This window comes from Hippocampus zosterae, chromosome 1, assembly GCF_025434085.1.
Source record: "Hippocampus zosterae strain Florida chromosome 1, ASM2543408v3, whole genome shotgun sequence".
Taxonomy (NCBI): Eukaryota; Metazoa; Chordata; class Actinopteri; order Syngnathiformes; family Syngnathidae; genus Hippocampus; species Hippocampus zosterae.
Genome location: NC_067451.1, coordinates 4,610,354 through 4,629,042, shown reverse-complemented (window position 1 = coordinate 4,629,042; position 18,689 = coordinate 4,610,354). Strand labels below are relative to the sequence as shown.

At 47.5% G+C, this 18,689-nt stretch overlaps 2 protein-coding genes across 2 annotated transcripts; both read right to left on the bottom strand.

Moving 5' to 3' along the window:
• Nucleotides 1-120: 120 nt before the first annotated feature.
• lratb.1 (lecithin retinol acyltransferase b, tandem duplicate 1) lies at nucleotides 121-8,514 on the bottom strand. The gene is made up of 19 exons (XM_052069135.1): nucleotides 8,182-8,514; nucleotides 7,983-8,083; nucleotides 7,839-7,908; nucleotides 7,644-7,774; nucleotides 6,993-7,081; nucleotides 6,830-6,929; nucleotides 6,688-6,731; nucleotides 6,510-6,587; nucleotides 6,248-6,444; nucleotides 5,431-5,495; nucleotides 5,250-5,356; nucleotides 4,224-4,326; nucleotides 4,058-4,157; nucleotides 3,808-3,847; nucleotides 3,567-3,727; nucleotides 2,646-2,729; nucleotides 2,423-2,540; nucleotides 635-725; nucleotides 121-543 (listed from the first exon to the last, which is right to left on the bottom strand). Exons 1-19 carry the CDS (start codon nucleotides 8,342-8,344, stop codon nucleotides 469-471), a joined length of 1,917 nt encoding a protein of 638 aa, XP_051925095.1. The 5' UTR covers nucleotides 8,345-8,514; the 3' UTR covers nucleotides 121-468.
• Nucleotides 8,515-8,858: 344 nt separating this feature from the next.
• On the bottom strand, nucleotides 8,859-18,575 carry LOC127602814 (coiled-coil domain-containing protein 171-like). The gene is given in 23 exon segments (XM_052069174.1): nucleotides 8,859-9,277; nucleotides 9,348-9,540; nucleotides 9,607-9,834; nucleotides 9,904-11,779; nucleotides 11,781-11,859; nucleotides 11,939-12,072; nucleotides 12,239-12,418; nucleotides 12,865-13,005; nucleotides 13,072-13,686; nucleotides 13,776-13,931; nucleotides 14,009-14,173; nucleotides 14,765-14,869; nucleotides 14,939-15,028; nucleotides 15,135-15,226; nucleotides 15,291-15,366; nucleotides 15,590-15,728; nucleotides 16,267-16,406; nucleotides 16,599-16,679; nucleotides 16,758-16,832; nucleotides 16,912-17,060; nucleotides 17,361-17,502; nucleotides 17,582-17,744; nucleotides 18,389-18,575. Coding segments are annotated over 20 exon segments (2,859 nt in total). The 5' UTR covers nucleotides 18,427-18,575; the 3' UTR covers nucleotides 8,859-9,277; nucleotides 9,348-9,540; nucleotides 9,607-9,834; nucleotides 9,904-11,680.
• Nucleotides 18,576-18,689: the final 114 nt, after the last annotated feature.

Sequence of the window (18,689 nt, the reverse complement as noted above, 5' to 3'; positions counted from 1 at the left end):
CGTGTAACAGTAACGCCGGCCAGATGTGCGGTGGCCATCACGCTATGCTAACAGACTACGTTAGCAGCAGCGGGCCAACTTGTCACCAGACTTCGCATGAAGCCGACACACACAACTTCAGAGAGGTTAAAGGCCGTAAAAGACAGTCTCCCAGACGCGAAGGCGGGACTTTGACACCTTTTACGTCCTGCCACTTTTAATGAACACTCAGCTTCACCACGATCGTTACGGGTAATTCAACAGTTTTCCCCAAAAGGCAAGGGGGCCGAGCTGGCGGTGATCGCCATGACGACAGAGGGCCTGTTTGCAATTAAGGAGGAAGTGACATTCCACAGAGTGAGGTTAGAGGTCGCCACTCCAATGAAGTCCGTTAAGGTCATGTGATCGAAGCTGACACTTAAGTCCTCCGCCGCTAACACTGTACATGCACATGTGTATCTGTGTTTGTGTCTGTTGTGTGTGTGTGTGTTAACCGAGCAGGGGCGTGAGGTCAGGAAGTCCATGGAGTTTCAAGTCCAGCAACATCTGAGCCAAGGCTTTTCCCTGCAGGAGGTCCACGCACGCACGCACACACACGCACACACACGCGTTGATTGACAGCCACCCCATGTGGGCATGGGCGTGTGTGTCTTACCTGGGGGTCACTGCGCAGGGACGCCACCCCTCCCCCACCAAGTGAATTCTTCAGAACAAAATTGAGGCCGTTGATCCCTGGCAGAGTATATCTGCGCATACACAAAAAAACACTTGTAACAAAGGCAACGCAAATTTGTGTGTGCTGCCGGCACTTTAACGAGACTTCAACACATGCTAATGAAGTGCCTGTGGCGGCCATGTTGCATTTCATTGCCTCTTTTATGGCCTTTCGTTGGGCTAATTGCTAACATATGCTTAGCACACTGGTCCTCACTGGCAGCCATGTACTGACAAACAGAAACTTTGCAACTGTACTTACGCTGTATGTCGGCAGAGAACTCAATTCACTTTACAAGCATGACTTGGCCCTGGCGAATAGGGAAAAAAGGGACTTCACTCGCAGTTGAGCTGAGAATTGAGATCATGTCTGTCTGTAGTATACTACCACCAGATGATCAAGGTGGGCACGCCAGAAAGAACTGGTTCAGCAACTGCCTACATTGAGGAAATGGTATGTATGCAACCAAGATGAGAGCTCATTAAATAGAATTATTAAATGTGGTCCCACAGGGATCCATATTGGGACCACTTCTCCTTATTCTGTTATGTCAATGAGTTTGTTAATTCTTCAAAAGTACTCCACAAACTCTTGTTTTTAGTTGGCGCATGTCAACTCTTTTTGACCTAAGAGAGTCCATTTGAACTTAACAGAGTTCGAAACAAAGAATTATGTGAAACTGACTAGGCCCAACTCCAAACATACTGTACCCATTGAAATTGATGGGCCTGTAAAATTGCAAATGAGCACGACCAAAATTCTGGGAATAAATTTGATTTGCTCGTTTAAAAAATAAAAGAAAATACAGTATGTGGGCCTCTTTATTAAAATTCCACGTCCAACATTTCTTATATTATACCAAACTCTATTTGAGCCTGCATTTGCATTCATGAAATGTAACTACGTAAAAGACGTTTTAAAAGCTTCACCCCAAAAAAACAAAACAAAAAAAACCTCCAAGCTCTGCAAATCAAAGTGAGACATATTTTTTCTTGGTCTGAATACAATGCCCCCTCTCGCCCACTATTTCCTCAGCACGGAATACGAAGACTCCCCGAGCTCAGCATCTACCACAATGCATGTTTCATGTATCAAGTCATTGCTAATTTGCACCCTGACCTTATTCCAGCGAGCATATTCCAAGTAGCTCCTCTCCAAGAACATAACAGTAGGAATAAAGATGTCGTCACTGGGAAGAAGTAAAGGCTTAAAACTACTTAAGTGGGTCCACATATTTTTTTCCACACGGTTGTCTTGATATGTACAGTACTGTATTGAAATTAGGCGTGTTATTTTTTTTTAAATTCGCAGATGATGACACGATGTATAAACCGGCGTAAATGGAGAGAGAGGTAATAGCAAAGTGGAAAAAAAATGGGATAGAAGTGACTTGGAGGAATGTGAAAGTACCTTGTTTGTTAATTAAATGAGTTGAGCCACTGCGAATGTTTTACCAGTCTTTTTTTTTTCCTTCACCAGTATCTCTACTTCTGCCCAAGTAAAAAGTTTTGGATGTAGGTTCTCTCGTTTTGGTTCTGCTGTGAAGATAAACAGTGGATCCTTTCAGCGCCAAGATTCCGTGTGGTGGTGGCGGCGAGAGACATTTGGTACCAATTAGAAACAGAACATCCACAGCCCGAAGCAGTCATCTGCTTAGTCATGACGAGTCATGGTGGTTTGCAAACGTTATTGCGGTTCCTCCTCGCGGCCCGCTCGCGACCCACTCACCGCGTCACGGCGCCGTGCAGGCTGGGCGGGAAGAGGTGGGCCAGGTATCCCTCCACCACGGACGAAGTCAGGTGTTTTTTCAGGAAGGGGAAAAGCCGGGCGTCACGGGCGATCACACCTGCGCGCGAGGCTAATGGTTAGCTTAGCGTGAAGACGCACCGCGAGGCTAATGGTTAGCTTAGCGTGAAGACGCACTAGAGTGCGAGCGGTTAGCGTGGCTCACCAATGTTGGCAGAGTCTCCTTTGTCGCCGCTTCTGGCGTAGGCCAGTTCTTCTAGCCTGTAGCAGTGCGGCCCGCTGGGAAGCTCTACAACATCAACACCACAATATCTCAGCAGGGAAGCTTACACGCTGCTCCCTCTAGTGGAACACAAAGGTTTGCTGAATTAAATGCTCCAACTGTGCATTGTTGGAGTGGCTTAAAACTTTCCTTTTTAATCTTGAACAGTACATTTGTTGAGCGCAGTTCAGTTGTAAATGACTTTTGAATACATTGTCTTTTAAAAAAACGTTCTAAAAATGTTTTTAATTTTTTTAGATATATCTAATGTGATCCGCAATATGTTTTGAGTGCATTATTATTTCAAGTTTATTTTGTCAGATGTAAGTGTAGTGTTGTGGTGACCTGAAGATTTTTCTCCAAATGGTAGTTTGCGAAACAATTTACTAGTTAGTTTCTATTTCATTTTGAAGTTGTTTTTTTGTATGCAGTTGGTTTTAATTAGTTTATGAAGAAAGTATGTTTTTTTTGTTAGTTTTTTTAATGCTTCGTGTGAAATATTTGTCGAGTGAAAGCCAAAAAAAGAAAAAAGTGATCAAGGATCATGTAAAAGAGTAAAGGAAACTACAACTCAAATAACTGACCTTCCTTATTCTGTTGCTCCAGATGTTCAACAATATTAACCCGTAAAATTTCATGTATGATATTAGACAAATAAGACAAAGAACGAGCAATACATTTAATTAAACCGTCATTCCTGCATTTAAGCTCAGTGTTAATGTTTCAACAATACACAACGTTACACTTTGTTTCTATATTTAAGTATTTATGAGGTGGTACGAGATGTTTTTTTCCAATTTAAAACCACTGTATACTGGATATATGCCCTCTGCTGGTCACCATGGCAACCGCAAGCCAGCTCACCTGCATCCGCCGCTTCCTCCGCCCACGCGAGGGGAGCTTCCTGTTCGGCCATGTCGGGCCCCGTCTCCGAGAGAGACTCCACCCACCGTCCGTCCACATGGATGTCGAGCTGGAGTTGAGACTTGGGGAAGTAGAAGAAGAGCGGCTTCAGGACCGGCGACCTTGAAAAACCACGACATCGAAGTCAATGACTGACAAAAACTACACAGGAGAAGCGGCCATGCGGGTGGGTGACACTCACACTCGGGGACGCCCGCCCACGATGCCGCACAGTCCCGGAGCTGCGAGCAAGGAAACAAATGTCACAAGGTCAGAGGTGTGGCACTAAAAGTAACAGACAACACAGACTGGCAAGCTACCTTTAAAAGTATTTGAACGTGCTAGGAAACTAGAACAGATATTAAATGGGGTCGCAAATTTTTGCAACAAGAACTTGCTGGACCTTGCTTGAAACTTGAAACCCGACGAGAGTGTCAGCGTGACAGTCGTACCCATGCCTGTCCCGGCGGGGGCGATCTCTCTGGAGAAGACCTCCAGTGCCTTCTTGTCTTTGTGGTGGACAGCCAACCACAGGACTGCCTCCCTGGCATCCTGCACAGGTAGCACGTTAGACGCATTTGCACCATGAGGTCAAAAGGTCAACGGTGCAGGGCTCACATTGTTGGAGCCATTGGCGCCGTAAGTGTCCTCCGCTCCCAGAACCTGGATGTTGACGGCTGAGAAGTCCTCCAGATGCAAATGCTTAAATATGCGCTTTGTCCTGCACAAAAAAAACAAACCACACGTTGTCACTATACCGTTTTTTTTCCTCCAGATTCGCCACCCGCAAATAAATAAATAAATACAGTCATAAAATTGAAAACCATTTTTTTGATACCGTCGTGAAAAAAAAAAATCACTTTTATTGAATATTTTTTACATAGAAGTTTTAAACAGTGGACACTTACCAATTCAACAATCAAGATATCTTTGTAACAGTGGAAAAAAAAATAGCAATTTTTGTCGATATTTCTGTAAATACAATACAATACATAATTAATTTATATCAGTAAAATGTTTTTTATTCTGTATTTTATATTTATATATTTATATTTGTATTTATTTTATTTATATATATATATATATTATATATATAATATATTATATATATATATTTATATTTATATTTGTAAAATAATTTTTGTGAAACACCATCTCATAGTGGTTCAATATCAAAGAAACAGCAATCCAAATCTTTTGAAAGTCCAAAACAAAAAGGCTAAAGATGATACAATAGAACATTTCTTCAAATATTCACTTATGATGAATGTTAATCAACATAACTCCGACCAAAATAATCGCTTGCCAGACTAAAGGAGACAATTGAGAGTGCAAAAAGCGATACGTAACTTAGAAAAAGCCAAATTAGAGAGCATTGAGAACACAACGTAGGACTTCATAAGATAAGATATCCTTTATTCGTCCCACAGGGTTCACTTCTTCAACTTCAAGCCACTTCAATGAACTTCAATACATTGTTTAGACTTGTGAAAAAGCACATATGAAAGCTACGTTTGAAAATAATGAACTGCTACAAAAAAATGGAAAGAGTGAATATTTGGGAAGCTTCTGAACCCAGCGCGAAGGTGATCTTCACCTCATCTCAATCAAGCCTCGCGGACGTTTCGGCATTGACAAACAGACCTTTTGATGATGCTCTCTGCAGTCCTGCGGGCTTTTTCCGCTGCTCTTGGTCCACCCAGCGGACACACGGCCGTCGCACGAAAGCCATCCATGTAAGTGGCGCACACCTGCGCATGGAGCAGGACAGCATCAGGGCTGTGATGTAGCCATGCCCCCCCGCGCCCGTCTCGTTACGGCTCACCTTGTAGTCATGTGGCGGAGCAAAGCCTTTGGCGCCGCTCACCTTGACGGCGCCGCCCTCGATACCTGTGCGCACACAAAACGCACCACTGTCACCGTTAACGTGTTGATGTTACAACAGGCATGTCCAAAGTCCGGCCCGCGGTCGAATTTCATCCGGCCCTCGGCCCCTGTCATAAAATCAGTGCCGTCTGGCCCGCAGGTTGGGCGCAATGGAACACGTGTTGCATTGACTGAGGTCTCGTAGACTGGTGAGTGATGTTTCATAGAGTACTGCTTCCCTCTAGTGGCTAAATGAGTAATAGCATTCACTAAATGAGTAATAGCATTTAGACACTAGGGGGCATCACTCACGAGTTAACAAGACATCACTCCGTGTTTATATTGACTGATATGTCATATTTCAAATGCTCCTTGCAGTTGTGGATATGTGTATTGCTTGTTCATTTCCCTGTTGTTCGAGTCAAAGGTTTTGTGACTATTGAAAAGTCATGGTGATACATTTTATGTTTCAAATCAATCAATTTGCACTCAGGAGACTTCTGTTTAAGAAAAAGTCAAGTGAATAAGCAGTTGCATGTGATATACCCGTTTCAAATGAACCAAAAGAAATTCTTAAGATTGTTGAAATAAAAATAAAAATGGAAATGTGAAACAGACTGGCTTACTAAATTTTGTTGAACAATATTGTTGTTCAATGTAAAAAATGTCAGCCAAGGTCGGCCCCCTGACATTTTACCACATAAAATCTGGCCCCCTTGGCAAAAAGTTTGGACACCCCTGTGTTACAACATCAAAATAGCATACGCAATACGTACCAGGCACCTCTTGTATTAGGACGTTGCTGAAGTCACAGATGACGTCGGGCAGCACGTATCGCCGCGGGTCGCCAATCTCATACACCAGCTGCTCGGCCACCGTGCCAAACTCCACCAGCCCGCCTGTCTTTGGCGGCTTGGAGAGAACGAAGGAGCCGTCGGCGGAACATTCCACCACTGGGAAGCCAATGTTGTCCCTGCCAGGGGTCATCGGGGTTCACCAGGACTTAGCGGGATTCTCGGCGGGCGGGGAGATTCTCACCAGTCGGGGACGCGATGCCAGTCCGTGAAGATCCCGCCGGTGCTCTGGGCGCCACACTCAATCAGGTGGCCTGCCAGACTGAAAAACGTCACAATAAGCGGTCAACACGTCAGCTAGGCAGGATGTATGAGTGGCAATCAGCCAGTGAGTAAAGAAGTCAGCGAGTCAGATTTCTCACCTTCCGGCAGCCAGCAGATCCAAGTCGCCTTTTCCCCATCCAAACTGCGAGACAGGAGAGTATCAACACAGTGAGTGAGTGGTGGTGTGTTGTGATGGCAACCATATAATTACCCCCACCCCACCCCAAGTTCAGGACGTACGGCGTGCATGAGCGGCCCAAGAGCGAGAGCGCTATCCACACAACGGCCTGTTACAACAATGTCGGCGCCAAGGTCCAGACAGCGGCGGATGGGCAGTGCCCTGCGCAAAAATGCACACATTAGCTTGCACGTGAACAAGATGTGCACGTGAGCGCTCACGTACCCGACGTAGGCGTTCATGCTGTGCAGCATTTTCGGCAAGGCACGACTGCTGCCATCGTCGGCCATCTTGACCTCAGCAAGGCGGCTTCTCTGCAGAGACGAGGTTAAAAAAAAAAGTCAATGATTGCACGAGTCAACAAGTCAAATTGGCAGCGAGTGAAAAATTTTGTGAATCAATGTGTCAAGAATTCAAAAAAGAAATGAGCCAAGTCACTCAAAAAGTCAATGATCTAGTGAGTCAAAAGTCACTCAGTGAAAGTGTCATTGAGTAAAAAAGTAAACAAGTCAACATGTAATTGAGTCAATATAAGTAAATGCAACAGTCTTGAGTCAACGATTCCGCGTCAATGAGTCAAAAATTCAACAAGCTAGTGAGTCAAAAGTCACTGAGTCTGTAAGACAAAATGAGACTAAGTCCCATTAGGTCAAAAAGTCAATAAGTAAGCGAGTCAAAACAAATTCAATCTGAGACTCAAGTTAAAAAGTTAATGAGTCAAAGTGCTGCGAGTCAGCAATTCAATGAGTCAGAGTCAATAAGAGAGTAAGTCACTGAGTCAAGTTGCGAGTCAGCGTCAAATCAGTGTGTCAACGACAGAACAGCAAGTGCTTGTCACTCAAAGTCACCGCTGGAGTGAGTGGTGTGATTACTCACATGCGCCATGAGGTCATCACCCGTCACCACGGCAACCTTAAGGTCCAAGCCGGCTTTCTTGACCACTTCCTGTATGGCCGCGGCGCAGGCTAACGGGTTCACGCCGCCCGCGTTACTGACCACACGCACGCCTACGAGGACAAGGTCAGTTACGACGGAAATGACTCCAACCTGCTTTGGAAACAGGGGACTCACCTTTTCTGTGGATATCGTGGATGGCCGGCGCCAAGGCCGCCTGGACAAAGTCTGGAGCGTAACCCAGATTCTAGAAGAAAATGCCATTATTTGAATGTCTCCCTCATATACGGTACATACTGTCTCACTCCCTGACACACTTACAGGCACCTTGGCCTTGGCTGCTGTTAGGAGGGACATGGTAATCTCACTCAGGTAATCAAAAACCAAGAAGTCCAGTTTCCCGCCATGGATCAGTTGAGGTACTGTGAGACGCGCGTGGGCACCGGGCACACACACACATACACACACACGCAATAAAATTGAATGCCAATTGCGCATTAATATGGTGGGTGGGCTGTACCTGAGGTGGCCGTGTCCCCCCAGAACCCCGAGGCGCAACCAATGCGGACCGGTCCCGTGTCACCACAGGTGTCCGAAAAGTGTCTGGTGGTCGAAAACAAGCTGACACGAAAGGGCGTGACAAACTTTAGTGACCTTCCACGACACAGCAAGCAGGCTAACATCCTTCACGCGAACGACATAAAACCAAAAAAAAAAAGAAAAGAAAAAAGAAGACAAATCGTTGCGTTCAAGGTGTTCTAGCGCGAGACTGGTGTCACTTCTTGTCCCTTGTCTTCTTCGTTTTTTTAAACGTAGCGCGATGGCACCTCCTTGTGGTGGAAAGAAAAAGTAGTTACACGTCTGAAAAGCTAAACATGTTTCTTAGTACAATGATACTACAAACAAATCTCTATTAACCTTTTCCGTAATGTAAAACAACAAATTGTGTTCAACGTTCTGTCCATTGACGATGCGTACTTCCACTTCTGGGTTCATGCACTGTAGTACGTCTGCGTAGGAACACGCAGTCAGACAAAAACTAAAAGAACCAAAAGCTGTTTTAGATTTTTATTCATCTCATTTAGTTTTTTTTGTACTTAATTTGAGAGTAAAGAAAGGAGAAGACAAGGCATGCACTTATAATATTCATTTGTCCACGAGAGGACGCCAGAGTAAATCATTCGGGTGATTTTTGGGTTTTTTTTTTTTTTTTTTTTTAATTCATTCCAGTTGACTGACGACTTTTAGTGGCAGGCTCGACTTCCGAGGCTTTTTCTTTTCCGGCAAGCTTCCATGTGACTCCCAAAACTTCTGTTGATTCGCCGGCAGGCTGTTAACAGCGACAAGTTGCTCTGGTATGCCCACCCTGTCACGTGCCGATGCTGACTGGCACGCTGTCATCATGCCACGGGCGATGCCGCCCACACTTTGAGGGGGTATCCAGTCGCACTTGGAGGCATCTTTTGCAGTGAAAGCGGAGCGGTGCAGACGCGGGTTGGGGTTGGCACTATGTCGGTTCCGACTGCGCAGTGAGCTGAACAGCATGGCGCAGCCCGCCACCGTGCAGCCATGTTTAATTTTGAGGTGCACACCACTGTAGTGGATCTTCAAAGTTCCTTTGTGCAAAAAAGTAAACACAATGTGACATCACATGACCATCTCATGACCACACCAGGTAACGCCTACCTTTGTCATAAAAACTTTTCCCACACAGGCCGCACGAGACCCGTCCCTTGTGGGGCCATTGGAAGGAGCAGAGAGTGGAGGTAGCAGGGTGGAAGTGGGAAGGAGTTGAATCGAGGGTAGAGGAAAGTGTGGGATGGAAGTAGAAAGGGATAAAATGGAGGCAAGGGTTCCACATGGCTCCACGCACCTGATCCTGGGAGAACAAAAGTGGCCCGATGTCATACTGTCACCAGGTCATGAGATCACAACTTGTCGTCACCTTGGCGGGAGCGGGATTTGTGCGACTGACAGCCGCCATGTCATGGGCACTAGGCCGTGTCGAGCCAAAGTACAGGATGTGTTGGAGGAGTAGCAGCTCCTCCTCAGGGCTCCGGCGCCCTCCCAAACGAAGGCTGTCAGGAACACCACCAGCGAGCGTGTTGCCAGGGCGAGGCACGCTTACCAAATGGGACAACTTTCGACCCTGCGAGGGTAGAATGTGACACAGCTGCAGTTGACGATAAGTAAACGTGACATGACTTGCACCGGATTGTCACCAAGGTTTACTACATCGTACCTCATGCCGCGTTTGCTGAATGGTGGACAAAGTTGACTTCTCCTGGCGGCGGCACGACCCTCCAAGTCCTTGGCGTGTTCTCGCTCGTCTACCAGCTGCTCGCCCGTTTTCCTCTTATTGTTCACTATTTGACTCCACCCACCGGCCTCTGATTGGAGAACGCTGATGCTGATTGGCAAAAATCGCACATGCCCAGGAACGCCTGCATCTAAGCATTCATGAAGTTCAAGTAGATGACAGCGGACATGACAAAATGGCGGTCAGGATCGTGGACGTGACAAGGTGGCAGCCAAGAGAGGTTCTGGGTGTCAGATCCCAGTAGGGCAAGTTGTTTATTCTTGTTGCTGCGACAACTTGTTTGTCGCCCGAGGACGGAAGCGTCAAGGAAGCCGATTAGCGCCGTCTTGCTGTCAAAGTGACTTTCGGGACTCGAGAGGATTACTGTGCTGAGCGGCCATGTTTAGAGGCAACGATCCACTGAGTTGATACTTCAACAATTTTATTTTTTTTGTCAAAGGGGGATTAAGACTTTGATCCTTGTGCTTCGCTCCCCCCAGGAAGGAGGCATGTCCTTTTATGGGCGGAACTCAATTTAAATCCGGTGGGACAAACTCAGACCATGACGGCACCTGAATGAAAATGCCGGCGTCAGCCCTTGTGCCACTTTTCTTTCTGAGCTGGCACTTTTTTTTAACTTAGTCCTACACACAAAAACACATGATGGGTTGGTGTACTTGATATTCCTTTGAGGCAAATGTCAAGATGAGATGTTAAAAATAAATAAATGCTCTCCATCACCACGGAAACCAGCAATGTGTTATCCTTGGAAGTTCATTTCACCTCACAAGTTAGGATGGTGACTGACAAAAAAAAGAGCAAAGTCGGCACAATTTTGTCTGCATGTGTTGCCTCAGGGTGTGGATTCCTTAGTAGAGATGTGCTGATGCTTCACTTAAAAGTGTTTGTCTGATGAAAACTTCTCGCACACCCAAAAAGTATATATACGCACACACATATACAAAAATGGAGAGCACAAGGCTGGCTGTCCACACTGTATTTTGCACCACAAATCACTTTCACAAACGGGAATTACCAAATAAAAACAAAAGAGTCAAACAGTTTTTCCTTTAACAAAGCAGCCCCATTTTGGTGTAATTGGAGAGAGACAATAATGAATGCGCAAAATGTCATTCATTCATTCATTTTCCGAACCGCTTGATCCTCACTAGGGTCGCGGGGGGTGCTGGAGCCTATCCCAGCTGTCTTCGGGCAGTAGGCGGGGGACACCCTGAATCGGTTGCCAGCCAATCGCAGGGCACACAGAAACGAACAACCATTCGTACTCACACTCACACCTAGGGACAATTTAGAGTGTTCCATCAGCCCGCCACGCATATTTTTGGAATGTGGGAGGAAACCGGAGCACCCGGAGAAAACCCACGCAGGCCCGGGGAGAACATGCAAACTCCACACAGGGAGGCCGGAGCTGGAATCGAACCCGGTACCTCTGCACTGTGAAGCCAACGTGCTAACCACTGGACTACCGGGCCGCCAAATGCGCAAAATGTGTTATCAATAATTTCATTTCGGTCGCTGTCATTGCAAAAAAAATAAATTAATTAAAAATAAATACATTTTAAAAATCTCACTTTTCATCAATAAAATATAGGGAACGGGCACATGGAATTCAAAACTTTTTGTTTGACAATGTCTGGATATTCTGCTTTCATTTTCATCCATAATGCCTCCTGAAACATTCGTTTTCAGAAGGAACAGTTTAAATGTTTTCGTTTAGTCTCTCTGAGTCTGGGGCCAAATCACCCATTGGTGACCTCTGACCTGGATGATGCCGTTCACGATTTTCACTTCCTGGGTTCTGGCAATGCACCAGAAGTAGAAAAGTCGGACACTGCCTTATGCCGCCGCCTTGCTGCCTTCCTGGAGCCGATCGTGATCCTGACACCGTCGGCCAAGCCAGACAGGAAGAAAATGACGGCATGTTGTGAAGGAAAAAGCACTTCAGGAGGTATGTTACCTGGTGGCGTCCTGAAAATGTCGCAGTCGCCCTTCCAGATGCCGCCTTTCTTTGTCCACACGTGCCAAGTGCTTGCCCAGATTCCTCAACGAGCGCTCCTTCCCTCTCAGGCCCCGTCGAGCCTCTGCCAGCGCCTGTCCAGGACAAAGAGGAAGTGTAAACTAGGGATGCAGTGATAACCGATACTGTACTCTACTATTCTATCGTCAGCATGCGGAGACATGTCAATCAAGGGATTATCAGATATTGACCAAAGATACACACTGTGCCACTCGGTATCGCGTATGTGTACAAATGTACCTCCGCCATGCGTCGGAGCGCACGGTGGGCTTGTTCCCGCTCGGTGGCGTGCCTGTTGACTCGCAGCTGCAGGGCGTCTCGCTGTGCCGATTGCTCCTGAAGGAGGGCGCGAGCTTCCTGTTCCCCAGCGACTGCTTGGCGGAGGTCGGAACACATGCTGTGGAAGTGCTTTGCTGAAACCTACACACACGCACACACATACTATTCATTCATTCATTCATCTTCCTAACCGCTTAATCCTCACTAGGGTCGCGGGGGGTGCTGGAGCCTATCCCAGCTGTGTCCGGGCAGTAGGCGGGGGACACCCTGAATCGGTTGCCAGCCAATCGCAGGGCACACAGAGACGAACAATCATTCGCACTCACACTCACACCTAGGGACAATTTAGAGTGTTCAATCAGCCTGCCACGCATGTTTTTGGAATGTGGGAGGAAACAAGAGCACCCGGAGAAAAACCACGCAGGCCCGGGGAGAACATGCAAACTCCACACAGGGAGGCTGGAGCTGGAATCGAACCCAGTACCTCTGCACTGTGAAGCCGATGTGCTAACCACTGGACTACCGGGCCGCCCCGCACACATACTAAGAATATTAATGTGTGTGTGTGTGTGCTTATGTTTTCTTACCGTTCTGCAGTTGTCCTCTCGGTTGTACTCAGTTCTTCTCAGATGGGCCAACTGCAGCCTCAGGCTCCGCCTCTCCACCTCGGCCGAGTGCAGCCGTTGGGTGAGGAGCAGGAAGTGCTGTTGGAGCCGGGATACCAGCATCTATTGGGAGGATGCAAGGAGAGGTCATATAAAGAGATTCAAGGTTCATTCGAATAAAGATCAGACCTTCGAGTCGCTCGTGGGAAGAGTCTGTGGGATCATCTCACGCAAGATTTCTGGGGCGGATTCCGATGGACTGACAATGTGATTCAGGAGGCGAGCCAATGCAGACCGTGCTGCTGACCTCACGTGTGTCGGGGAGCAGGCGGGAGGAGAGAGGTCGGCCATGCAGGCCAAGATGGTGGAGGACAGACGTTTGGAGCGAAGCCAGCGAGCGCACAATGCGTCGCGATGTTCAACGTCCTCTTCTCCCATCAGAGTTGACGAAGCGACACACACCACTGGACCCGCTTGTCCCATCTCCAGCCGAAACAACTCCATGCTCCTCCTCCCGATGGCACGCCACCACCTCAATGCCGATACTACGCACATGTACTTCCTCCATCGCCTCCTGGCTGACGACCCCTGCGTTTTTCTCTCCCCTCCGTCTCCGCCCAAAGCGCAAGCCAGCCGCCGCAGCTCCTCCTCCAGCTCCTCCCTCGCCGCCAAACGTGAGGCCAAAATATGTCTTTCCTCGGCGAGCCTGCTCAGGCGGCGCTGGGCGTGCGCCATCGTGCCGGCGAGGAGGGCACACGCTGACAGGAAGGAGGCTGACTTTCTGCGGCTCCGCAAGAGGAGATCCTGCGGGTGGCAATCAATTGCGCGGTTAACCTCACATAAAATATCAAGTGGTGATTTCCGCGAGAAGAACAATACGTGATGCCAGTTACCCGCAGCTGAGCGACAGTGCGCGTGTGTCGGCTGCTCCAGGCTTCCGCCCGCCTCTTCCCGCGCTCCCGGACATGCGAGAGCATGAGCTTGTGACGCCGCTGCAGCTGATGCAAGTGCCCGCTCTTCTCCTCGCACGCCACCTGCAAACACTCCACCTGCGCGGGGGGACGAACCAGGTGTTGGGTGGGGGCAAGATCCAACCTGAAACGTGACGACATTTTGACAGCCTCACCTTGTTGTTGGCCTCCTGGAGGTCAGAGGTCAGCTGCCCCACCAGCTCGTTGATGAGGTCGCACAAGTTTGACCAGCTGATGGTACCCGGCATGCTTTGCGGCTCTGCGAGCACACAGCCCGCCATCAGGCGCTGATACACACAATGCAGGAAGGACAGGTGGGCCTGATACACAAGGACACACGCAGACGCCTTTATTTATGGGGGGGGGGGGGACAGCAACTGCTGAAACAAAATGCTGCACAGAAATATCTTACATAAACAATAAAATATTCATTCATTCATTCATTCATCTTCCGAACCGCTTGATCCTCACTAGGGTAGCGGGGGGTGCTGGAGCCTATCCCAGCTGTCTTCGGGCAGTAGGCGGGGGGACACCCTGAATCGGTTGCCAGCCAATCGCAGGGCACACAGAAACGAACAACCATTCGCACTCACACTCACACCTAGGGACAATTTAGAGTGTTCAATCAGCCTGGCATGCATATTTTTGGAATGTGGGAGGAAACCGGGGCACCCGGAGAAAACCCACGCAGACCCGGGGAGAACATGCAAACTCCACACAGGGAGGCCGGAGCTGGAATCGAACCCGGTACCTCTGCACTGTGAAGCCGACGTGCTAACCACTGGACTATCGGGCCGCTTTAAAATATTTTTAACTGAAAATATACACAAAAAAATCACCAGAAGACAACAAACAAAATACACACACACACACAAACAAACAAAAATCAAAGTTACAGTCTACAATCTTACCTTTGACTGTTTCTGAAGCTCTTCGTTTTGCACGGACCAATCACGGCTCTCTTCTTGCAAGCGAGTTGCTTGCTCCTGCAACTTGAGTGACAGCTGGCACGCCTCCTGTAGCGTGTGGACAGAATTCAATCAAAGTGTCTGTCCCATCGGCCACAGAAGTGAAGCTTTATTTACTTGGAGACATTGCTTCTGATGCGCAGCCACGCGTTTGAGCGTCTGTTTCTCCTCGTCAAGTCTCTCGCACGTCACCAGCAAATCCTGGACCTGCCAAAGACACACAAGGCTTCTTTTGTCAAGCCTCTCTTAGGTACAAACAGCAGATCCTTGACCTGCCAGGACAAACCATGCCTTCATTGTGAAGGAAATCCACCTGTTTCTCAGCTACTTCCTGTCTGTTAAGCGTCAAACGGAGCAGCTGCATCATGTCGGCAGGAGGACTCTGTTTCCCATCATCCTTTGCTTCTGCCAATATGAGTTGACAATCAGGTGGCTGCGTCTTCCTATAGCGATAGCGTTCTCGCCGTACCTTGATGCGTGTGCTGTTGGAGAGCCTCGTTGATCTCTTCTAGGAGTTTCCCACAGTGCATCTCTCTCTTCAGCACCTGAACATCGTCAAGTCAGAAGCGAGACGAGGCGTTTCATTTCGCTGTGACACAAGTTGTGCTTAGTTGCCATCTTGTGGCATCTCTAGGAAATCGGAAGCATATTAATGGGGGCGAGCAACAATTACACGCTCATTTTCGCTACAGCGGGGTTCACTGTATTTTCAAATAGGAACAGATTTGTCAAAGTGTGCGTGTGTGTGTGTGCGCATGTATACGAGACCTGTTCCAGAAGCAGGTGCGTGTTGCCATGTTGCCTTTTCTCTTCCTCCAGCTTCTCAGCCAGGTCAGCTGTCTTCCTTTTCTCTGTCTCTAAGGCAATGCTCAGGTCACACTTGTACTGCTTGTACTCTGTCTTCAGGCTATACGACCCCCCCCCCACGCCACACACACACACACACACAAATATGTCAAGAAATAATCAAGTTGTGGCGGCCCGGTAGTCCAGTGGTTAGCACGTCGGCTTCACAGTGCAGAGGTACCGGGTTCGATTCCAGCTCCGGCCTCCCTGTGTGGAGTTTGCATGTTCTCCCCGGGCCTGCGTGGGTTTTCTCCGGGTGCTCCGGTTTCCTCCCACATTCCAAAAATATGCATGGCAGGCTGACTGAACACTCTAAATTGTCCCTAGGTGTGAGTGTGAGCATGGATGGTTGTTCGTCTATGTGTGCCCTGCGATTGGCTGGCAACCGATTCAGGGTATCCCCCGCCTACTGCCCGGAGACAGCTGGGTGGGATAGGCTCCAGCACCCCCGCGACCCTAGTGAGGATCAAGCGGCTTGGAAGATGAATGAATGAATGAATAATCAAGTTGTGTGTGTGTGTGTGTGTGTGTGTGTCTGTGTGTGTGTGTCTGTGTGTGTGTGTCTGTGTGTGTGTGTCTGTGTGTGTGCATCCAATCACCGCTGCAGAGCTTGCTCCGTGAATTGGCTGCTCTCTTTCTCCTCCTGGTAAGCTCTCTTCAAATCTCGGAGCTCTTCTCTCATTAGCTCCAGGTTGCACTGCGCCTTCTGCTGGCCACGCTGCTCCACTGCCAGCTCCGCCTTCAAACCATAGTACAGTTCAGTCATTTCCCAGCCACTACTCAATAATAATAATACATTTTATTAAAAAGCGCTTTTCAAGACACCCAAGGACACTTTACAATAACAAAAAACACCCAATGCCTCATATCATGAGGTGACCATGTCGTAGTGCTCTCCAGAGTAGTTGAATAGTTGGTTAGTGTCTCTCACCTGTGTGACCTCACACTTGCGCTTGAACTCGAGGTGAGCTGCTCGCTCGACCTCCATGTTGGCCTCCAGAGATTTGTGGCCCTATCAGCAAAGAAATGGGTCACTGAGGAATTTCTTTTCACCTCCTCCCTGTCTGTGTGTGTCGCTTCGTCTGCTCACCCGGACCTCCTCCTCACACTGCTTCTGCAGCGCAATCACCCTCCTCTGCGCCTCCTCCAGTGCCTCTTTCTGACACTGGACATATAAACCATGTTAAACATGTGTGTGTGTGTGTGTGTGTGTGTGTGCGTGAGAGAGAGTGTGTGAGGCCTGCCTGCAGGAGTCTGTGTAGGTGTTCGCTCTCTGAAGTCAAGCCATCAATCAGTGCGTCACGCTCGTCCACTTCTTGCTGCAAAGCGAGTCGTTCCTCCTGTCTGGCCTGCTGGGTCATGTCCAGAACCTTCCGCAGTGATGCAACTTGCTCTGAAACACACACACATACACACACACTTAATAATAAATGTAATTTATATATAAATAAATGTGATTTGTGTGTATATATATATATATATATATATATATATATATATATATATATATATATATATATATATATATATATATATATATATATATATATAATATATATATATATATATATATATACACACACATATATATATAAAGCACATATTATCCAGTCGAGAGAGCGAGAGAGATCTGACAACAATTGACACGATTGTTATGAGGGTTCAACCATTTGAGAACCTCCGATTTCCGCACCTTTGAGTGCTTCGTTGCTCTCACATGCTTGCTGGGCGTCTCTGCGGCTCACAGTCACCTGGTACTGAAGCTCTGCCCTCTTAGCTTCCCCATTCTCCACGGAGGCCCGGAGGCGGGTAAGTTCCGCCTCCAACGTGCACAGCTATAAAACAAACACCCACCCACATAGAGTTGATGCCAGTGTCGGCTATATGATGATTTTGCAGAGGATGTGCTCTGACCTGCTGGTTGTGTGCGGACATCATCTCCAGCTTTTCCTTCTCCAGCTGGTGGAGCCTCCTCCTTCCCGTCAACTCGTTGTCAAAAGACGGTTTGACTATGTCCCCCACTCGTTCCTCCTCAGCCATATCCTTCCCTGGCTGCTGGGGGGCATAATGTCTGGGGCTGCTGGGGAGAAAGCCAAACAAATAATGTGACGTGACCACGTGACTAAGGTGCCCTGCCAGCGTTGAGCATTTCTTATGGTTTCTCAACTCCCTGGTCGGTTGCCTCTTTGGCTCCTTTGACTTGTCCTGCATTATGGCTACTCAGATGTCAGCTACACCACCCTGGAGAATGGTTCCAAAACGTTGTTCGTGGCAGCAAAAAGAAGGAAAATAAAATACTAACTTGCTGTTACATCGGCAGTGAGGGACGCGTTGAGTGAGGCTGCTGTTTGGTTGTCTTGACAGCAGGGCAACAGCAAAAACAAATTGGGGAAGCTCTCTTTCCGGCAATTTAATTCACAACACAACAAAAGGCACTGCTTTGGACGCCAATTCTATATTTTCTTTTTAGTAGCGACAGCTAGCAGAAGCCACAACAAACATATTTTTTTCTACACTACAAACACAGCGCCGAATGCTGTCATATTTATTCGGCCAAGCGTGTAATGTTCACAACGTATGGGATAATTGAATGTCAAGGCGGATTCCGCAGTCCTAAATAAATGGAAGATTTTTAAATAAAACTAATTCGTGTTAGACTAGTATGCTAAACTACGCGGATTCGTGAAACGTAAAGTATAAGCATCTTTTTTTTTTACTTACTGCTGCATTCGGGCGACGCCGTTTGAATCATACGCCATGTTTGGTGTCCTTACGTCATTTCCGCATAAAGCCCTGATTGGTTTACGCTCCGCTTCAATTTACTTTTAATATAGACTACTTTAAAAAAACAATAAATAAGTAAATATAGCATCGATCTAATAGGCTGATTCAGATTTAAAGTAATTAAAATACATATTTCCCATACAGGAAGCCTTTTTCTATCTGCAGGTTTTTTGAGGGCTTTCATTCATTCTTTTAATATTCCATGTACTGTATACATTTTTGTATGACCTACAGTATA

What these genes read in the sequence shown, in the direction of transcription:
- lratb.1 (XM_052069135.1), bottom strand. Translation starts at nt 8,344, where the DNA reads ATGTTAGCCTGCTTGCTGTGTCGTGGAAGGTCACTAAAGTTTGTCACG. An exon ending in CTCCGCCACATGACTACAAG is followed by an intron (nt 5,357 to 5,430) that starts GTGAGCCGTAAC and finishes CTCCATGCGCAG; the next exon opens with GTGTGCGCCACTTACATGGA. An exon ending in CCCTGCGCAGTGACCCCCAG is followed by an intron (nt 544 to 634) that starts GTAAGACACACA and finishes GACCTCCTGCAG; the next exon opens with GGAAAAGCCTTGGCTCAGAT.